General features: G+C 41.6%; 2 protein-coding genes across 2 annotated transcripts in view; both read left to right on the forward strand.

Moving 5' to 3' along the window:
• Nucleotides 1–3,319, forward strand: part of cfap61 (cilia and flagella associated protein 61) — a 43,232-nt gene extending 39,913 nt beyond the window's left edge. The window contains exons 24-25 of the mRNA XM_044376668.1: nucleotides 2,319–2,412; nucleotides 2,710–3,319. Of these exons, the coding sequence (XP_044232603.1) occupies nucleotides 2,319–2,412; nucleotides 2,710–2,880 (265 nt within the window). The 3' untranslated portion in view covers nucleotides 2,881–3,319. The remainder of the gene's footprint in view (nucleotides 1–2,318; nucleotides 2,413–2,709) is intronic.
• A 4,143-nt stretch (nucleotides 3,320–7,462) lies between these two features.
• insm1a (insulinoma-associated 1a) lies at nucleotides 7,463–10,523 on the forward strand. The gene has a single exon (XM_044376202.1). The coding sequence runs from the start codon at nucleotides 7,766–7,768 to the stop codon at nucleotides 9,104–9,106; it is 1,341 nt and encodes a 446-aa protein (XP_044232137.1). The 5' UTR covers nucleotides 7,463–7,765; the 3' UTR covers nucleotides 9,107–10,523.
• Nucleotides 10,524–15,400: the final 4,877 nt, after the last annotated feature.

Below are 15,400 nucleotides of genomic sequence, written 5' to 3' on the forward strand. Positions count from 1 at the left end.
ACGGCTGCTTCCAACAGACAGTTTGGGTTATAATTTTAACCTGGAGGTTTGTTTTACAACCTGTTATCAATAGCAAAGATGGAAAAAAAAACTGCAAAAATTAATTGTGAGAAACTGTAATTATCCTTTAATTGTCATAACTAAACTTTTATTTCTCCCTCTGTGAAGGCTGTTAAATCTACAGCAGAAGTAGAAGCACAGTCATATAACAGTGTACAAAGAGACATTTTCCTTTAATATCATCTTTCTCTGAAGTTCCTTATTACCTTCAGTGACTCACGAAGTAAACAAAACAGCACAACAGACGACTTACAGCACAATAGACCTGCAGAAACGAGCGGTTTGGCGAATCACACGATGCCTGGTTTTAGTTTGTTGTCAACAAAACAACAAAACAAGCTTCACCAAACTGATATTTTCTGCACATCCTGTTGTACAGTGTTTCTGTTATTTTGTCCAGTCATCCCACATGAATACATGTTGCTGTGTTGCAGTTGTCTGATTTCGGTACCAAAATGTGACAGACAGCAGGTGGTCAAGCTTTTTTTTAAAAAAATGTTTTCATAAGCAGATTCTGCATAGAAAGGAGCGAGTTTGAGTCTCAGAAAGCTGCAGGTAGCGAGACTCGTCTTGTGTCTGATGACTGATGACCTCGCGTGTCAAAATAACATGAGAGGAGTGACGGGATTTAGGCCTTTAGTGTCTTTTGTTCTCCTGCTGTCTGTGTGTTTGCTGGTGTGACTTTGCAAAGTGTGTGTGTGTGTGTGTGTGTTTGTCAAACAGCGGGTGACCTGCTTCTGAGGTTTCAACACAAATGACCCCCAGACATGGACAGCTATTGTCCTCCGCCTCCTAATCTGTTTATGCAGCTCCCCAATCTGTCTTTGTGCCCGGTCCTGGACGAGACAAAGCCGGAGCCTCCCTGCAGCAGAGACCGATTCCTCGTCACGCCGCTCAGTCAGCTGACTCGTAAAGTCATTGTGGAGGCTGACGGGGCATCAGCAGCCGTTAAAATAATTGATTGACCGAGCGGCGGCTGGGGGTTATTCAGCCAACACGGTTAGAGTGTTTGGTTCCTTCAAGGGTTCACAAGATTTTATTTAAAGGGTCATTTCTCAAAATCACAAAGATTACCTGCAGATGCAGATCGTTTTATTTGAGATATCTGTGCCTTAGATTTCTGCCTCCATCCCAGATACAATAACTGTGAGTGAAATTTAGTTTGCAGTGCTCACAGCTTGCTAAAAATGTGTATTTAAAGATGAAAAAGTAGCCTATCTTTCCAGAGAAGGTGTCCACGTTAGTCTGGATAATCCACAGACCTCACTGTCAACAGTTTCAGTGGGATTAGTTTCTACTGAAGAAATATTCTCTATGAAAACTCTTGACACTGAGGTCTGTGGGTTGTCAGGCACGCCGCTCCTGAAAATATTTTAAATGTTCTGTTTTGTCAAATATCTCAAAACCTGAACTAATAAAACACGACTCTCTGTGAGGCTCAATGCTCCATAGAAACTGTCAATAGTGACTTGACACAGGGTTCACTCACTTGGTGTTTGTGATGTTTAAAAGCGTCAAACCTCCAGAAACGAGTGTAGCATGAGGATCAACTCGTGGCTCGTGGCCTTCATCAGGGTCAGTGAAGCTATCGGCTACATCTCTTCCTCAGTTGTCGTGGAGATGGTTTAGTTTGTTTTCATTTGTCAGAAATTAGATTTTCTTTGGACATTTGTCTTAATTGAATTGTTTAATAATGTTTTTGTGTCAATTAATTTTCCTTTTAAAGGATTTTATCTCAGAGTTCACTTCATTGTGAATAAATGTCTTCATTTACTGTAGAGTTTTAGTGTCACTTGGTGTTTCAGAGGAAAAGTCAACAGAGGAAACACTGAATTGTTGCTTTTTGGTATGAAAGACTAAAAACTGCTTAACACTGTCTAAGACAAAAGTTGTCAGTAGTGAGACAAAGAAGTGGTTGAATCTTTGGTTGTCAGTCCAAAATGGTGCTGACCAAAGACAGCAGGCAGCAAATCTGACAAGTGTCAGAAATTTAGGACCAGTTTCTAAACATCTGACTGCTGTGAAACCATGGAGCAGAAACAAAAAAGGAGTTTGTGTGATGTACTTTTTTCTATTTACATCATAGCGCTACGATTGACCACACATCCATCACACAATCTGACAGCTTCAAACTGATATCATACAGTCTCACACATAACGTAATTATGGTTGACTCTAATACAGGCTGTCAGACCACTGAAGACATGTACAAACATCATCTGTGTGTGTGTGTGTTAATGTGTGTGGTTGTGCTGCAGTTTCCTCAGGCAGAGCTGGTGTTTGGCCGTTTATCACGACAGATTTTCCGACTTTGAGCAGGAGCTTCAGCAGATCACCTCAACTCACCTGAAGGTTCGAGGTTTCATTTTCATCCTGTAGATCAACCAGATTTAGTTTGTTCTGAATCTGAGCTTTTTTTTCTTTAGCTTGCACACTGGGAAATTTGAAACATGTATATAAAATACTAAACAACATATAAAATTCCAGGACTTCCTTGATAAGTAGGAGGAAACAGGTGAAAACAGCACATAAGAATGATTATTTTCAACCCACTAAAGTAGAGACAAAGTGCAGTTCAGCATATAATCCGTCACTGGAAAAGTCACTCAGGTCGTCGCAGATCGTGTTTTAATCTCTGCGTCTCTGCAGGACGATGAGTCGAGGCATCAGGTGATGTCGGAGGACGGCGAGGAGCCAAACGTCCTCCATCAGGACGAGTTACAGGAAGAGAGTCGAGCAGCTGTGAGGAGCAGCGCTGTGAAATATCTGACCTACAACCGTAATCTGCTGCCCATGTTCGCCTACCCGGGTCAGCTGTGACATCACAAGTGACATCAGAAAGTTTTTATTTAAACATAGTGTCATTAAAATTGTGAGGAAATGCTGATGTGTGTTTTCAAACTTTTCCAAATTCCAGCATTTAAAATCAGTTTTAGTAAACCTAAGATGAGCGTTGAATTGGTTTCTGTTTTGGTCTTTCTTGATATGATTCAGCAAAGTAAAAAGAGACATTTGAAAATTGAAAATCATTGCATCATGATATAAACAACACCTGTGTAAATGTACCTTGGTGACATCTGAAGTAATCCAGCAGGAAAGAAAACTTTGAACAGTTGTGGAATTTAGGAAAGTGAGTCTTTGAAAAGTTTCAGCTGATTACTCTCAAAAGTATCGTCCATATTCAGCACCACAATTTATCAGTGGAACATCAGAATATCTCTCCACCTTATAAAACGACGATTCTTTCTAACCATCTCAACCTTGTCTCAGCTTATTGGGTCACTGAATCCCCCCTGTAGTTAAATTGTGTTTCTAATTAAGTTTTTGAAAAGGCCCTTGATTTGAAAAGTGGCTTTAGTTTGTTCCTTAATAAAAGTCTTAAACTGTGTAATTTAACATCACATTAAGTGACTTTAGTCAAACAATGTATTTGGTTAACAAGAAAAACAACAATATAGGTTTAAAAGTAAGGCCAGCAAAAACAACCCTACGTTTACGCAATCTAGCAGCCGTAGTACTTATGACCCTGCAAAGTGACCCAGTTCAGACGATGTCAATATGCTAACATTGCTAGCGAAAAACAGGCTTAAAACCATCAATACAAAATGTACTTACTGGAAAAAATTGAACATCTGACTCTTCAGAGGATCTTTTAGTACAACCAAAATGTTACAATTAACGTTCATGAACTGAAAACACACTGTGAAGTAACAACGGCTACGGCTATATGCTGGAAATATGGGGTTACACCATGCTTACGTTACCTAACCAACGTAGTCGCCGTGGTAGCGACCTGTCACTCAAAGCAGCCACACCCTTAATTATGCATAACTTTAAGCCTTAATAACATTTAAACGGGTGAATTATGTAAAAATCCATCCCTGTACAGTTGTCATGAACGGGGAGATTAGCTATAGAGACCAAAACCTTTTTTTGCACCAGGCTGTGAAAATGTTTATTACTGCTGTAAAGTTGGACATTTTAACATGAGGGTCCATGGACTCGATTGTGGAGCCTCAAGTGGTCATTCTAGGAACTGCAGTTTTTGACACTTCCATGCTGGCTTCATTTTTCAGCCCCAGAGGTTGCTGCTTGTATATTACGCTCCTATATAGCATGGCTGCTACAGGTCGTGTTTTGCCGGCTGAATTTTAGACCTATACTGTCGTTTAATTATGAGGATGTGTTGATTTGGTTGTTTAATTTGGAGGACTTGTTTTAAACTTTAGAAAGGGCCAGACTAAAAGCTAGCTAGCTAAAATATGCTAACCACACGTTGAGCTTCTCATCTCGCTCTCAAGAGAGTAAAAGTTTAACTATTTCTTGAAGACAAGTCACTTTAATTTTGTTCTTTAAATCAGAAAAGTCCTGTAATTTACTCAAATACATATTGAATTTTGAAGGACTTTTCAATAACTGAAAAGATGTTATTCGTGTTAAATGAGTGGAAACACTTATGTAACTAATATTAACATCTGCAAAATGTTCAGTAAACATTGCAAATGAATATCAGATCTTAAAAGTAGCACTTTGTATTATGTTCCCTGTTAACTGGAACATTTTAAGGGATTTCCAATAAATTAAAACACAGAAAAGTTCTTTAATTTGATGAAATTAAGAGACTTTTCCAGAATTTAAGCCCCACTTCTCCCACAATAACAGTCAAAACTTGTACAGACATTTACAGAACATTTTACTCCTTTAAAAATCAAATTAATTTGCTTTTTAATCATTGAAAAATCCTTTATTTGATGTTATTTGATGTGTGGAGGCTGCCTAATTACTCCTTACTTATAGTAAGGAGTAAGGAGTGTATAGTGAATTCTTTAATACAAGTAAAAATTAGTATTTCTGACATTCTTTAACGTTTCTGTGCAGACGACTACAATGTGCCAACTGTAACTCTCCCCTCAGTGACTCTGCAGCAGCGTGACCAATCAGGCGGCTGTATAGTGGCTGTAGATGAAAGTGGATGTGTGGCTTTTTGGAGGAGAAGGAGGGAGGAGGAGGAGGAGGAGGAGGAGGAGGGTGTCACTCTACAGCTGTATGCTAATGAGGCTTAGCTGAAGCCTGTCATGGAAAATAACCGCACACCACAGCATATGTCCGCATCTACAAACAACACACCAACTGCTGGTGTCAAAATATAAAGTCACATATTTTAGGATTCGTATATGATCAGCCATGTTTGAAGTATAATTACCTAAGAAAACAAGCGAACCAACAGACTGTCTTACAATCTGCAGTTACAGAAACTTTTGACGTATTTCAATTTAAACTACTTTATATTTTTATATATATGATATTTCTATGACATCATTTTCTCTGTAGTACTAAATACTACACAGTATTTATGACTTTAATGGCGACTTTACTGCACTTAATGACATTCTAATAACTAATAACCTCAGTTCTTATATTCTAAAAGTGCTGCTTTTTACAATAACATCACTATTAAGAATATAGTTTTTATGGCATTTAATGATTTTTAATTTTCTGTTGTATTACAGTATTTATATAATATTCTACACAGAGACTCGTATCCTTGCAAGGACCTTTGTGGTTCATTATAACATCACATCACATCACATGATGTTGCTGAATTAGTTTATTTTATGTTTTACCGGTTGTTGCAGCATAAAATGTAATAAAACCTTTCAGTTATAGATGTATTTTTTGAAACCAAATGTAAAACAAAACTGTTCTACTGCAAAAACAAAGTCATTTCTGTGTATCATTAATTCCTACAACTTTCCCAAAATAATTAACATAATCTTCTAATACAATGACTTTTTTTTTCCAACCTGGTTCCACTAGAGATCAACTTGTTTCAGGTGTCAGCATCTTAAAACCAGACAGATTAAAGCAGGTTGCTGCAGCAGAATCAATAAAAAAAAGACACTTGATTTGAGAAAAGTCTTGAAGCAAGTTGATTCATATTGGAAACAGGTTTGGAATAATCTCAGCTAACAGGCAGATTTTCAGTTGTTTTATGATAAAAATCCACAAATTAGTTGATAAAGTGGAGATTTTTTTGGAGTATAAACTGATTTTAGTTCAGATTACGCAACATTTTAAAACACTAATTTATGAAAAAAATGAAAACAAATATTTTTAGGCAGTTATGATGAGATCATGATGGGTCATATTCAGCTTTCAGTCAGAAATGTGACCAAATGATCAATCTGATCCTGAGCTCAAGGAGACATCAACTAAAACCTGCTGCTTCTCAAACACCTTTAACCTCCACATCTCCTCTTAATTTAAACATTTCATATGTCTCCTCACATGTGACATCCCGTCATCCCTCACGGTGTCTCATATCCGACTGACCGGGTCAGGTCTGACCAGCAGGAATTGGGTTTGATGTGTTTTAACTCGCAGATAATCTCGGTTTGCCCCATTTGGAGACACAGAAAGAGCGCAGTGATTACGCACAGCACGCGCCGACGGTATCTAGGGGCCAGATTGCTTTTGAGGGCCCCCGCTTCTTCTTCTCCCTTTTTTTTTTTTTTTTTTTTTTTTTTTTGCCCCTCTTCTCTACTGTGCAATTTCCTTTTCAATCACGGCGGGTCTACAGCTTGCACAAGCGCAGCCATTGTGATGCAAAGCAGGAAACCCTCCTCTCGCTATTAATTATGTATGCCTAAAATGACGGATTCATATGTCCGGAGTTAACTGTCACGCCAGCACACATGCTGCAGGGCCGTGGTGGTTTGAAATGTTTATTTCTTCGCTGTTTGTCTATTTGTGTAATGCAGCAGGCTGTATTTAACCTCATTATTCTGTGCGTAAAACCGCTCTGCAAGCCAGTTTTGGGGGATGTTTAATTGTCCTGGAAAGTGTTTGAATATCTTAAATGATTTCATGTGAAACAAGGTCTTCAGAGTGAGTTTTTATTTAGGTTTGGAGCGCTTGTTGCAGTTGTTTTTTCTGGACTTTATTTTCACTTTTATCTCATTTCTGAAATTTGCTTCTAAACTGGAATTTTAAATCTCTAAAAGTTCTCCTGCGTTTTTCCTCACCGGAGTTTCATTTACAGCCTGCGATTCTTTATTGTTGTTATTTGTTATCACCTCGACTTGACGCCGTTATACTGGAAGGATGTCTCCCCTTTTTTTTTTTTTTTTGGACAAATCAGAGCCCCCACCCAAAGGAGACACATAAAGCCGAGGCACGTGTAGATTTCTATACAAACTCATCAGACCGTAAAAGCAGGAGGCTCCTGGCGTGTGCCCGGGTCGAGACGAGGAGGAGGAGGAGGAGTGTGTGTGTGTGTGTGTGTGTGTGTGTGTAGAGGGGGGGGTGAAATACAATAAAACCCTCAGGTACATCTGCTTTGCAATCTGCAAATCCTCCCTCCATCACCCCCCCCCCCCCCCCCCCTCCCTCCCTTCTCCTCTCCTCCATCAGCCTCTCCATCCTCCCACACCCACTCCCCAAATCCACAGGGGACTTCGGCTCCTTCTGATTGGTCAGGGATGAGGCAACAAGGGGGGGACGGAAACAATGTCATCATGTCGCCTTAAAAAGAGTGCAGCTATGTTGTGGTGAAAGCACCTCGGGAGGAGAACAGAGGATCAATAGCAGGAGGAAACAACACAAAAAGACGCATCAGATGTTTCTATCCGCGAGCGGCTGAAAGTGGATTTCTTCTCCCCGCAGCAGCGTCCAAAGTGCCTTCAGCTCTCCGAACAGCGCGAACATGCCGAGAGGATTTTTAGTGAAAAGGAACAAGAAACCCAACCCGGTGTCCTACCGGGTTCGCTCCGATGAGGAGGAAGCTGAGCAAACAGCGGCTGATGCGCTGCTGCCGTCCTCTTCCGCAGCTCTCGCCTCCTTCCCGGTGCGCGCACATACGCCGACGCCCACCTGCGGGGAGGCAGCTGCAGCACCGGAGCAGAACGCTAAACCGGTCCAGTTCGGGAACCCGGAGGCGGTGTACCAGGCGCTCTACAGCCCCACCCGGCCCGTCAGCCAGGACCACGACCGCTCCTACTTTGAGAGACGCTTCAACCTCGGCTCACCGGTTTCTGCGGAGTCTTTCCCAACACCAGCAGCACTAACGGCTCTAGACCACCTCTTCGCTCCGGTGGATCTGAAAACCGTCTCCAGCAACAGCAGCCGCACCGACACCAGCGCCACATCCACCGCGACGCTCCCTAACCCCGGAGCCAAGCGACCCTCCAGCGACACCGAGCGCAAAAGCAAACCGCCGTCCAAGAAAACCAAAGCTATCCGGAAACTGCACTTTGAGGATGATGTCACCACATCTCCGGTCCTCGGGCTCAAAATTAAAGAAGCGCCGGTGGACCAGAAGCCTCCCAGACCGCAGACGGCCGGAGGTGACAACAACCCGCTGGGCGAGTTCGTGTGCCAGCTGTGCCGGGAGGCGTACGCAGACCCGTTCGCTCTGGCGCAGCACAAGTGCTCCAGAATAGTCCGGGTTGAGTACAGGTGTCCCGAGTGTGACAAGGTGTTCAGCTGCCCGGCTAACCTCGCTTCGCACCGGCGGTGGCACAAACCCAAGCCGCAGAGCGGAGCCTCCGGTGCGCAAAATTTGGAGAGCGACAAAGCTGCCGCGTCCGGGAAGGCTGCTCCGGATGAAGCGAAGGATTCTAGTGACAGAGACACACCCAGCCCAGGACCGTCCGAGTCGGGCTCAGAGGAAGGGCTGTATGATTGTAATCACTGTGGGAAAAAGTTTAAGCGCCAAGCGTACCTGCGGAAGCACCTGGCGTCACAACACGGCTCCCCGAAACCGGCGGAGGAGGAGGACGCGCCGGCCTGCGAGCAGAGCGCGGCGCCGCTCAACCTGAGCTCCTCCACCTGCCACCTGTGTCCGGTCTGCGGGGAGAACTTTTCCAACAGGGACAGCCAGGAGCGGCACATCCGCCTGCTGCACTCCTCGCAGGTCTACCCGTGCAAATACTGCCCCGCCATCTTCTACAGCTCTCCGGGACTCACGAGGCACATCAACAAATGCCACCCGTCCGAGAACCGGCAGGTGATCCTGCTGCAGATGCCGCTCCGCCCCGCCTGCTGATCCGGGACTTTAGGCTGCCTTCACACTGTCAGACAACAAGATACACAGTCCAGACGTGTTTTCTGAGTGGATGTTAGGATGCACTGCAAAAATATCCGCCTTAAAAGGTTTATTTTTAAACGTTTGAGCGCCTAAAATCTGACTTTTTTAAAAAATCAAGTGAAAATATAGGCCTATGGCACTGTAACTGTTTGACTTGTTTCAATTATTTGGTGCAAAATTTTTAAAACTGTGATAATTTTCCTCAAAACTGCTGGAGTGATTTGCCTATTTTTGTCTTATTTTTTGGGATATCAATTCAAGAAAAAAGCACAAATCACATAATAATCATAAATTCTGGCACATTTTGACAATAACTGAGGTAAAACAGGAAATTAAAGGATATTTCTTGCAGTGTAACTCCTACCTACTACATGATGATGATGTACACTTCTTTCAGCACCCATATTATACCCATATTAAGAGGTCAGAGGTCAGCCGCTCACCTGCAGCTGGCAGGGATTCAGTGCCTTGCTCGAGGACACTTCAGCAGGTTCTGGGTGTGTGTTTGAACCCCCCCCTCCCGGCCTATCTAACAACCCCCTCCTCCTCCTCCTCCTCCTCCTCCCTCCTTAAAGGATCTTTTACATCACTGTTTCAAACATTTCTTAAAATAAAAAAAAAACGTTAGACTGTTGATTTATTTTTCTAGCATCTCTGCACAAGTGCTATTAGCTTCTAGACCTAAGAGAGGGGACGACCTGTAGCCGAAAAACCAGAATTCACAGGCCTGAGAAGACCTTATCTCATCACTCTGATTAGCTTTAACATAGCTTGTGGATCTGTGGATCAGTAGCTGTTGCCTGAAAACAAAAAAGAGTAAAAACTAGTGTAGCCAGTAATGCCTTCGGATTAGAAACTCCTGCTGTAAAACTGCCTTAAACTGAACTGATCTGATTGTTTGTTGATCACTTATTTATCACTGGCTGGGTATCCTATGATTATTATTTTTTACAAAGCCTTCTGTATTACCACTATACAGTATATCTAACTGCTTTTTTTGTTGTTTTTTTTTTTGCTATTTATTTATGTATTTATTAAATTATTTGTGTAAATTATTGCTCTGTGTGGTCAAACCTGTGATCTGTTGCTGTGTTTTTTTTCATGACGTAGCCAAATTGTTTTTATTTCTTTAACTTAATATATCAAAAAAAAAGAAGAAAAAAAAAAAAGAAAGCGCTGTGAGGACGGTGCGTTCGAGTGACATTTATAGCAATCAATGAGTTTTTATCAGCCGCTCTCCATTTATAACTGAATGCAATCATGATTTTTAATTTATGTTTTTTTCTGTTCTGGTTTCTTTGTAACCGTTAGCTCATATACTGCTTTGGATGTTTCTGCAGTAATTTGCTAAATGTCCAAAAACAATAAAAACCAAACTGAGAAACATGTTTTTTTTTTTGCTGCTTTTATTTGCTTCCAGGAAACACAAACACTACAAATATACATACAGACGGATTCAAACCCAAGATCAACTTCAATTTGGTGTTTTTTGTGTTTTTTGTAGTTTAGGATCTTTTTAATGTTGTGTAAAGCTTCTTTGAGTATCTTGAAATGCACTCTATAAATAAATTGTATTATTATAAATATCCAGACTTGTAGCCAGGATTTTAGAAACACTGAAACACTATTTTTATTAGTGTAATTTTTTTTTTTTTTTTTTTGGCCTAAAACTGTCCGATTTTAAAATATTTAGTCTATAAATGTCAGAATCAGCCTTAAAAACCTCAACATGTGCAGGGTGTGTTGAATGTAAACTTCTCCTCGGGTCATGAAATCCACCAAATTCCCGTAAAAATCACTGAATCACCTTGAAAGCAGCTACATGTGAAGTTATTTGCATGGATGACATCACATCCAGCCGCTCCAGGTGGGTTTAAAATAAAAAAATATATATTTAATTGAAGAAAATGTCAACAGGAAAAAGCAGGTTTCTGTGATCAAAGATACCAGTAGAGCAATGGTTTCCAACCTAGTGGTCGGGACCCACCATGGAGTCCAGAGATGAATAAAGAAACATGTTGCTGTCACAGAAAATTATTTTAAATTTTATTTTTCTACAAATATTCTCTGGATTTTGGACACTTTTCCTACTTCAGGCCTGTTTCCCCGCACAAAGTTTACTTTTCAGACCAGTTGTTGCTTCTCTTGTGTGAGAAACATTTACAACTTGATCTCTTCAGGCCTCTAAAAGTCATTCGACTGCAACAATCTGAGTAGAAATCACTCTTCAACCCCATTTAACAACTGCTGTTAACATGTGATCTGTATCTGGATACATGATCTAGATAATGACGTCAATGGCTCTTTGCATTTACACCTGCTATTAAAATCTGATCTTGTTTTCCCAGTTGTACCTGCATTGTGATCAGATCTCAATATGCAAATTAGCCAGGTGGAGTTGGCCGGACTCAACAAACATGGAGCATCCCAGGTCAAGAAACGGCTGCCGCAAACGGACGTCATTCGTTTCTGAATCATGTTTTGCGAGGGAAGACTTCTAGCTGCTGCTGCTGCTGCTGCTGCTGCTACTTGTAGTTTTTGCAGGACTTGTTTTAGCTGGCGGGAAAAGACGGAGCTAGATGACCTTTAACCTTCTTCATGAATGTGGTCAAGCTGTACAGATGTCATTTACAGCTGGCTGAGATCTGATCACACTGTGAGCCTCCAGATGTGGTCTGGCTGATCCGATCGCTGTGTTCTGAGTGTATTTATACCTGTTTTAACATGTTTTTTTTTTGCATTTACATATTCAGATACAGATCACATTTTAATGTCAGGTGTAAACAAGGTATTTGACTGTTAGAGTCACAGCTCTGATCTGAATCAGTGCATGACTTTATAGACTTGATTCAGTTTCATTTCACCCCGAAAAAACCTTCAAGTGAACCAAAAATGCACCAGTGAACGCCAGGTGAGAGCGTTCTCTCCTCTGATTGGTCGGGTGTGTCCGGCTGGGGCGGGGAGCGAGCGAAGGAAGAAATCGCTGTGTTCAGATCTGCGGAAAGCCAAGCAACAGAGATCAATCAGCGCAGGTTCGGAAAACTCCCGTAGAGCGAGCGGTGTGTACAGTGTATAACAGAGGTCAGAGGTCGGGTCAGAGGTCACCAGCAGGTCAATGCGCACAAAACATTTCTGCATGTGAAAGACATTCCTGCAGTTTCCTTTCTTTTCTTTCTCTTGTTCGGCTTTTTCTAAAACACCGGCAGCACTCCAGCCTCCGTAAGAGCTGCGTGTCGACAGAAATGAACAAAAGTTTGGATCGTTTTTAAGATTTTAAACAGTTATGAAATTCAAGAATTTGCCAAAATTTAGGGGAAATTGCTGAGAATTTTCATTTGAATATCTGGATGGAAACCTTTTGTCTCACCTCATTTTAACCCCTCCATCACACACACACACACACACACTTTGTCTTTCTTTCTCCCTTTTACCACACACACACACACACACACACACACACACACACACACACACACAGGCCATCAGTCTGTGCCTCCCTCCTTGTTTGGCTCTGACAGGTGTAAGCCAGCTGGGGAGCAGACTGCAGATAAGAGCTACAGATAACACACACATTACAGTAACAAACACACACACACATACAGGCACACAAGCACACACACACACACACACACACACACACACATGGTCTCTATAATGGAGCACCACAGCAGCGTTTCCAGAGAAATAAAGACAACAGAGTCTGAACAGAAAGCAGCAGCTGTCAGATCTGCCGCAGGACTTAAACTGTACGTCTGAAACTGAATATGAAAATAGTTCCTGTTATTTAAGAATATAGGTTATCATGTCTGTGTCTGCTGATTGTTTGTTGTATTTTTAACATTCACTCATTAAAACTCAAACTTTACAGCGTCAGACATGTCTTGAAACCTTTAAACTCTCATGTTTCCCTTGAATTTACCTATAAGTAGAGTCAAATTTATACAAATAACTTCCTGCTTCCACGTTATATAATGTCACAGACTGTATACAGTGTTTAAAGTGGCCAAAATCAATATTTTTTATAATAACACTGAGCTGTCAGTGAGTAATGTGTTGGTCGTGGCTCGTAGTGACGAACCTACAGCGACTCAGCAGCTCCCCTCGACTTTACGGAGCTTTGGATGAATGAAGATGAGGCTAAATGAATGAATCAGTGGGTTATGGATGGATGAATGGAAGGATAGATGGACGGATGAATGGATGTATAGATTTGTGGATGATGGATGGAGGTATGTTGGACAGATGAATGGATGGATGAATGGATGGATGGTTAGAACGTTGGTTGGTTGAATGAATGAATTAATGGATGATGGATGGATAAATGGCTTGATAGATGGGTCATGTGTCATGGATGGATGGATGGATGGATATTAGCATCAATGGATGATTGATAGATGATACATGGATGTTCTGGAGGTGATGGGGCAGATGGGAAATGTAGTCTTAATGAACACTAACACACAACTTACTTGATTTATTAACTTTTTCATCCGAGTATCAATAAAAGACAAAAATAGGAGCTTTAAAGTCAACAGATTAGGCTGTTAATCCTTCATATTTAGGGGTTACAAATTGAGTGTCAAATTGGGTCAAAACTGTAATTCTTAATCTCTCCGCGAGACTTCAGCTGTCTGTGATGTTTTGGTGAAAGCAGAAACCTCTCTGATAAAGAGTATATCAGCATCTCCAGCCAAAGTGTGTCAAAGGCTCAGTGCAACGTGACTTCAGATGTCACGAGTCCTTTGTTTAGAAACTAGTGAACCAATTAGACTCATTATTCATATTGTAGGGCTGATCTGCTCGGGTTAAAGACTAAAGACTCAGACTTTCAGAGGACAGAACGGGAAGAGACGGCATCCGAGTTACACCAACTTGGATGTTCGCTGTTAACGATTCTCCTCGATCAAGTAACTTCAATAAACATTAAGACACTGAAGCCTCCTGTTTACTTCCATCGCTCAAAAATATCCTCAACACATATGTACATCGACACGCTGCAGGTAAACACACACACACACACATACACACATACACACACACAGGGTGTAACATTACTCCCTGTCCTGAGCTAACAGCATTAGAGAGCAGTGGATGTCTGATTAAACCGGACAAATTGAATCACACCGTGTCGCTTTCATGTCTGATAACAAGCCGTCCGACGTCGAAGGAAACACAGAACAGCAGCAGATCCGAGGAGGACGCACAGACCGACCGACAGCAGAGCGTCTGTCATACGAGGAGACACATGATGTGTTTACAGAAAAAAAAAAACCCCATACTCTGTTCCATCCGTGATCTGTTTTGCATAAATAACACTTTAATGTTTTACTCCTCTTTATCTCAGTGATGAGTCAATGAAGCCGTAGAAAGATACACAGACTCTCAGCACATCTGGTTATCTCTTCAATAACAGCATTGACATATTGTTCTCCTTTTTAAGTTTATATATAGTTGAACTTGTTGGCAAACGGTTGTTTATTTCCACATCCAGCAGTTACGGAGCAACATTATCATTCATGTGGAGTCGTGTTTCTGTGTTTCTGTCCACCTGGTGAATGTAAGTCCAGTATTCACTCTCTTTTAGCTCTGGTTTCACTCTCTACCAACTTACCAACTGTGTCTGATTGGTGAGCAGGTAGTGTACGGTGGGTTTTTAGAGTTTTTTCTCTGCTGCGGGCAAAAACAATGCTATGAGAGCGCTGAGAGTGAACCGAAACAGTAGCTATGTTTCAATCAAAACAGCTTGTTGGTGCTTTTTTTCCATTAAACCATCTCAGAGGAAGTGGACACAACGAGATGACGTCATAAAAAGAGCGGCCGTCAAACCGAAAACAGTGAAACATAACATAGAAAACATGGAAATATGACATTTCTGTTTGTTTCATGTATTAGTTTGGGGAATGTTACACAGTCTCCTCATCGCTCCGCACAGATCTGATGTTTTTGTCTCTTCAGCGGTGCAGAAATGTAAGTGGTCAATTAAATCACACGCATGTATGTCACCGTTTAATCTCAAAATCTGTTCAATCAGGATCCTTGTGAACGAACCTAATGAATCGTTCGCAAAACGACACAAAACTAATTTGAAAGGCTTCTCTTGCCTCACCTGGCATCTTTCCACCTCCTCCTCCTCCTCCTCCTCCTCCTCATCCTCCTCCTACTCCTACTCCACTCTGCCCTCTATCACGGCTGCACGTGCCTCCTCTTATCTCCGACATGCTCAAAGAGAAGAAAAAGAGGAAAAAAAAAAAA

This window comes from Thunnus albacares, chromosome 16 (genome assembly GCF_914725855.1).
Source record: "Thunnus albacares chromosome 16, fThuAlb1.1, whole genome shotgun sequence".
Lineage (NCBI taxonomy): Eukaryota > Metazoa > Chordata > Actinopteri > Scombriformes > Scombridae > Thunnus > Thunnus albacares.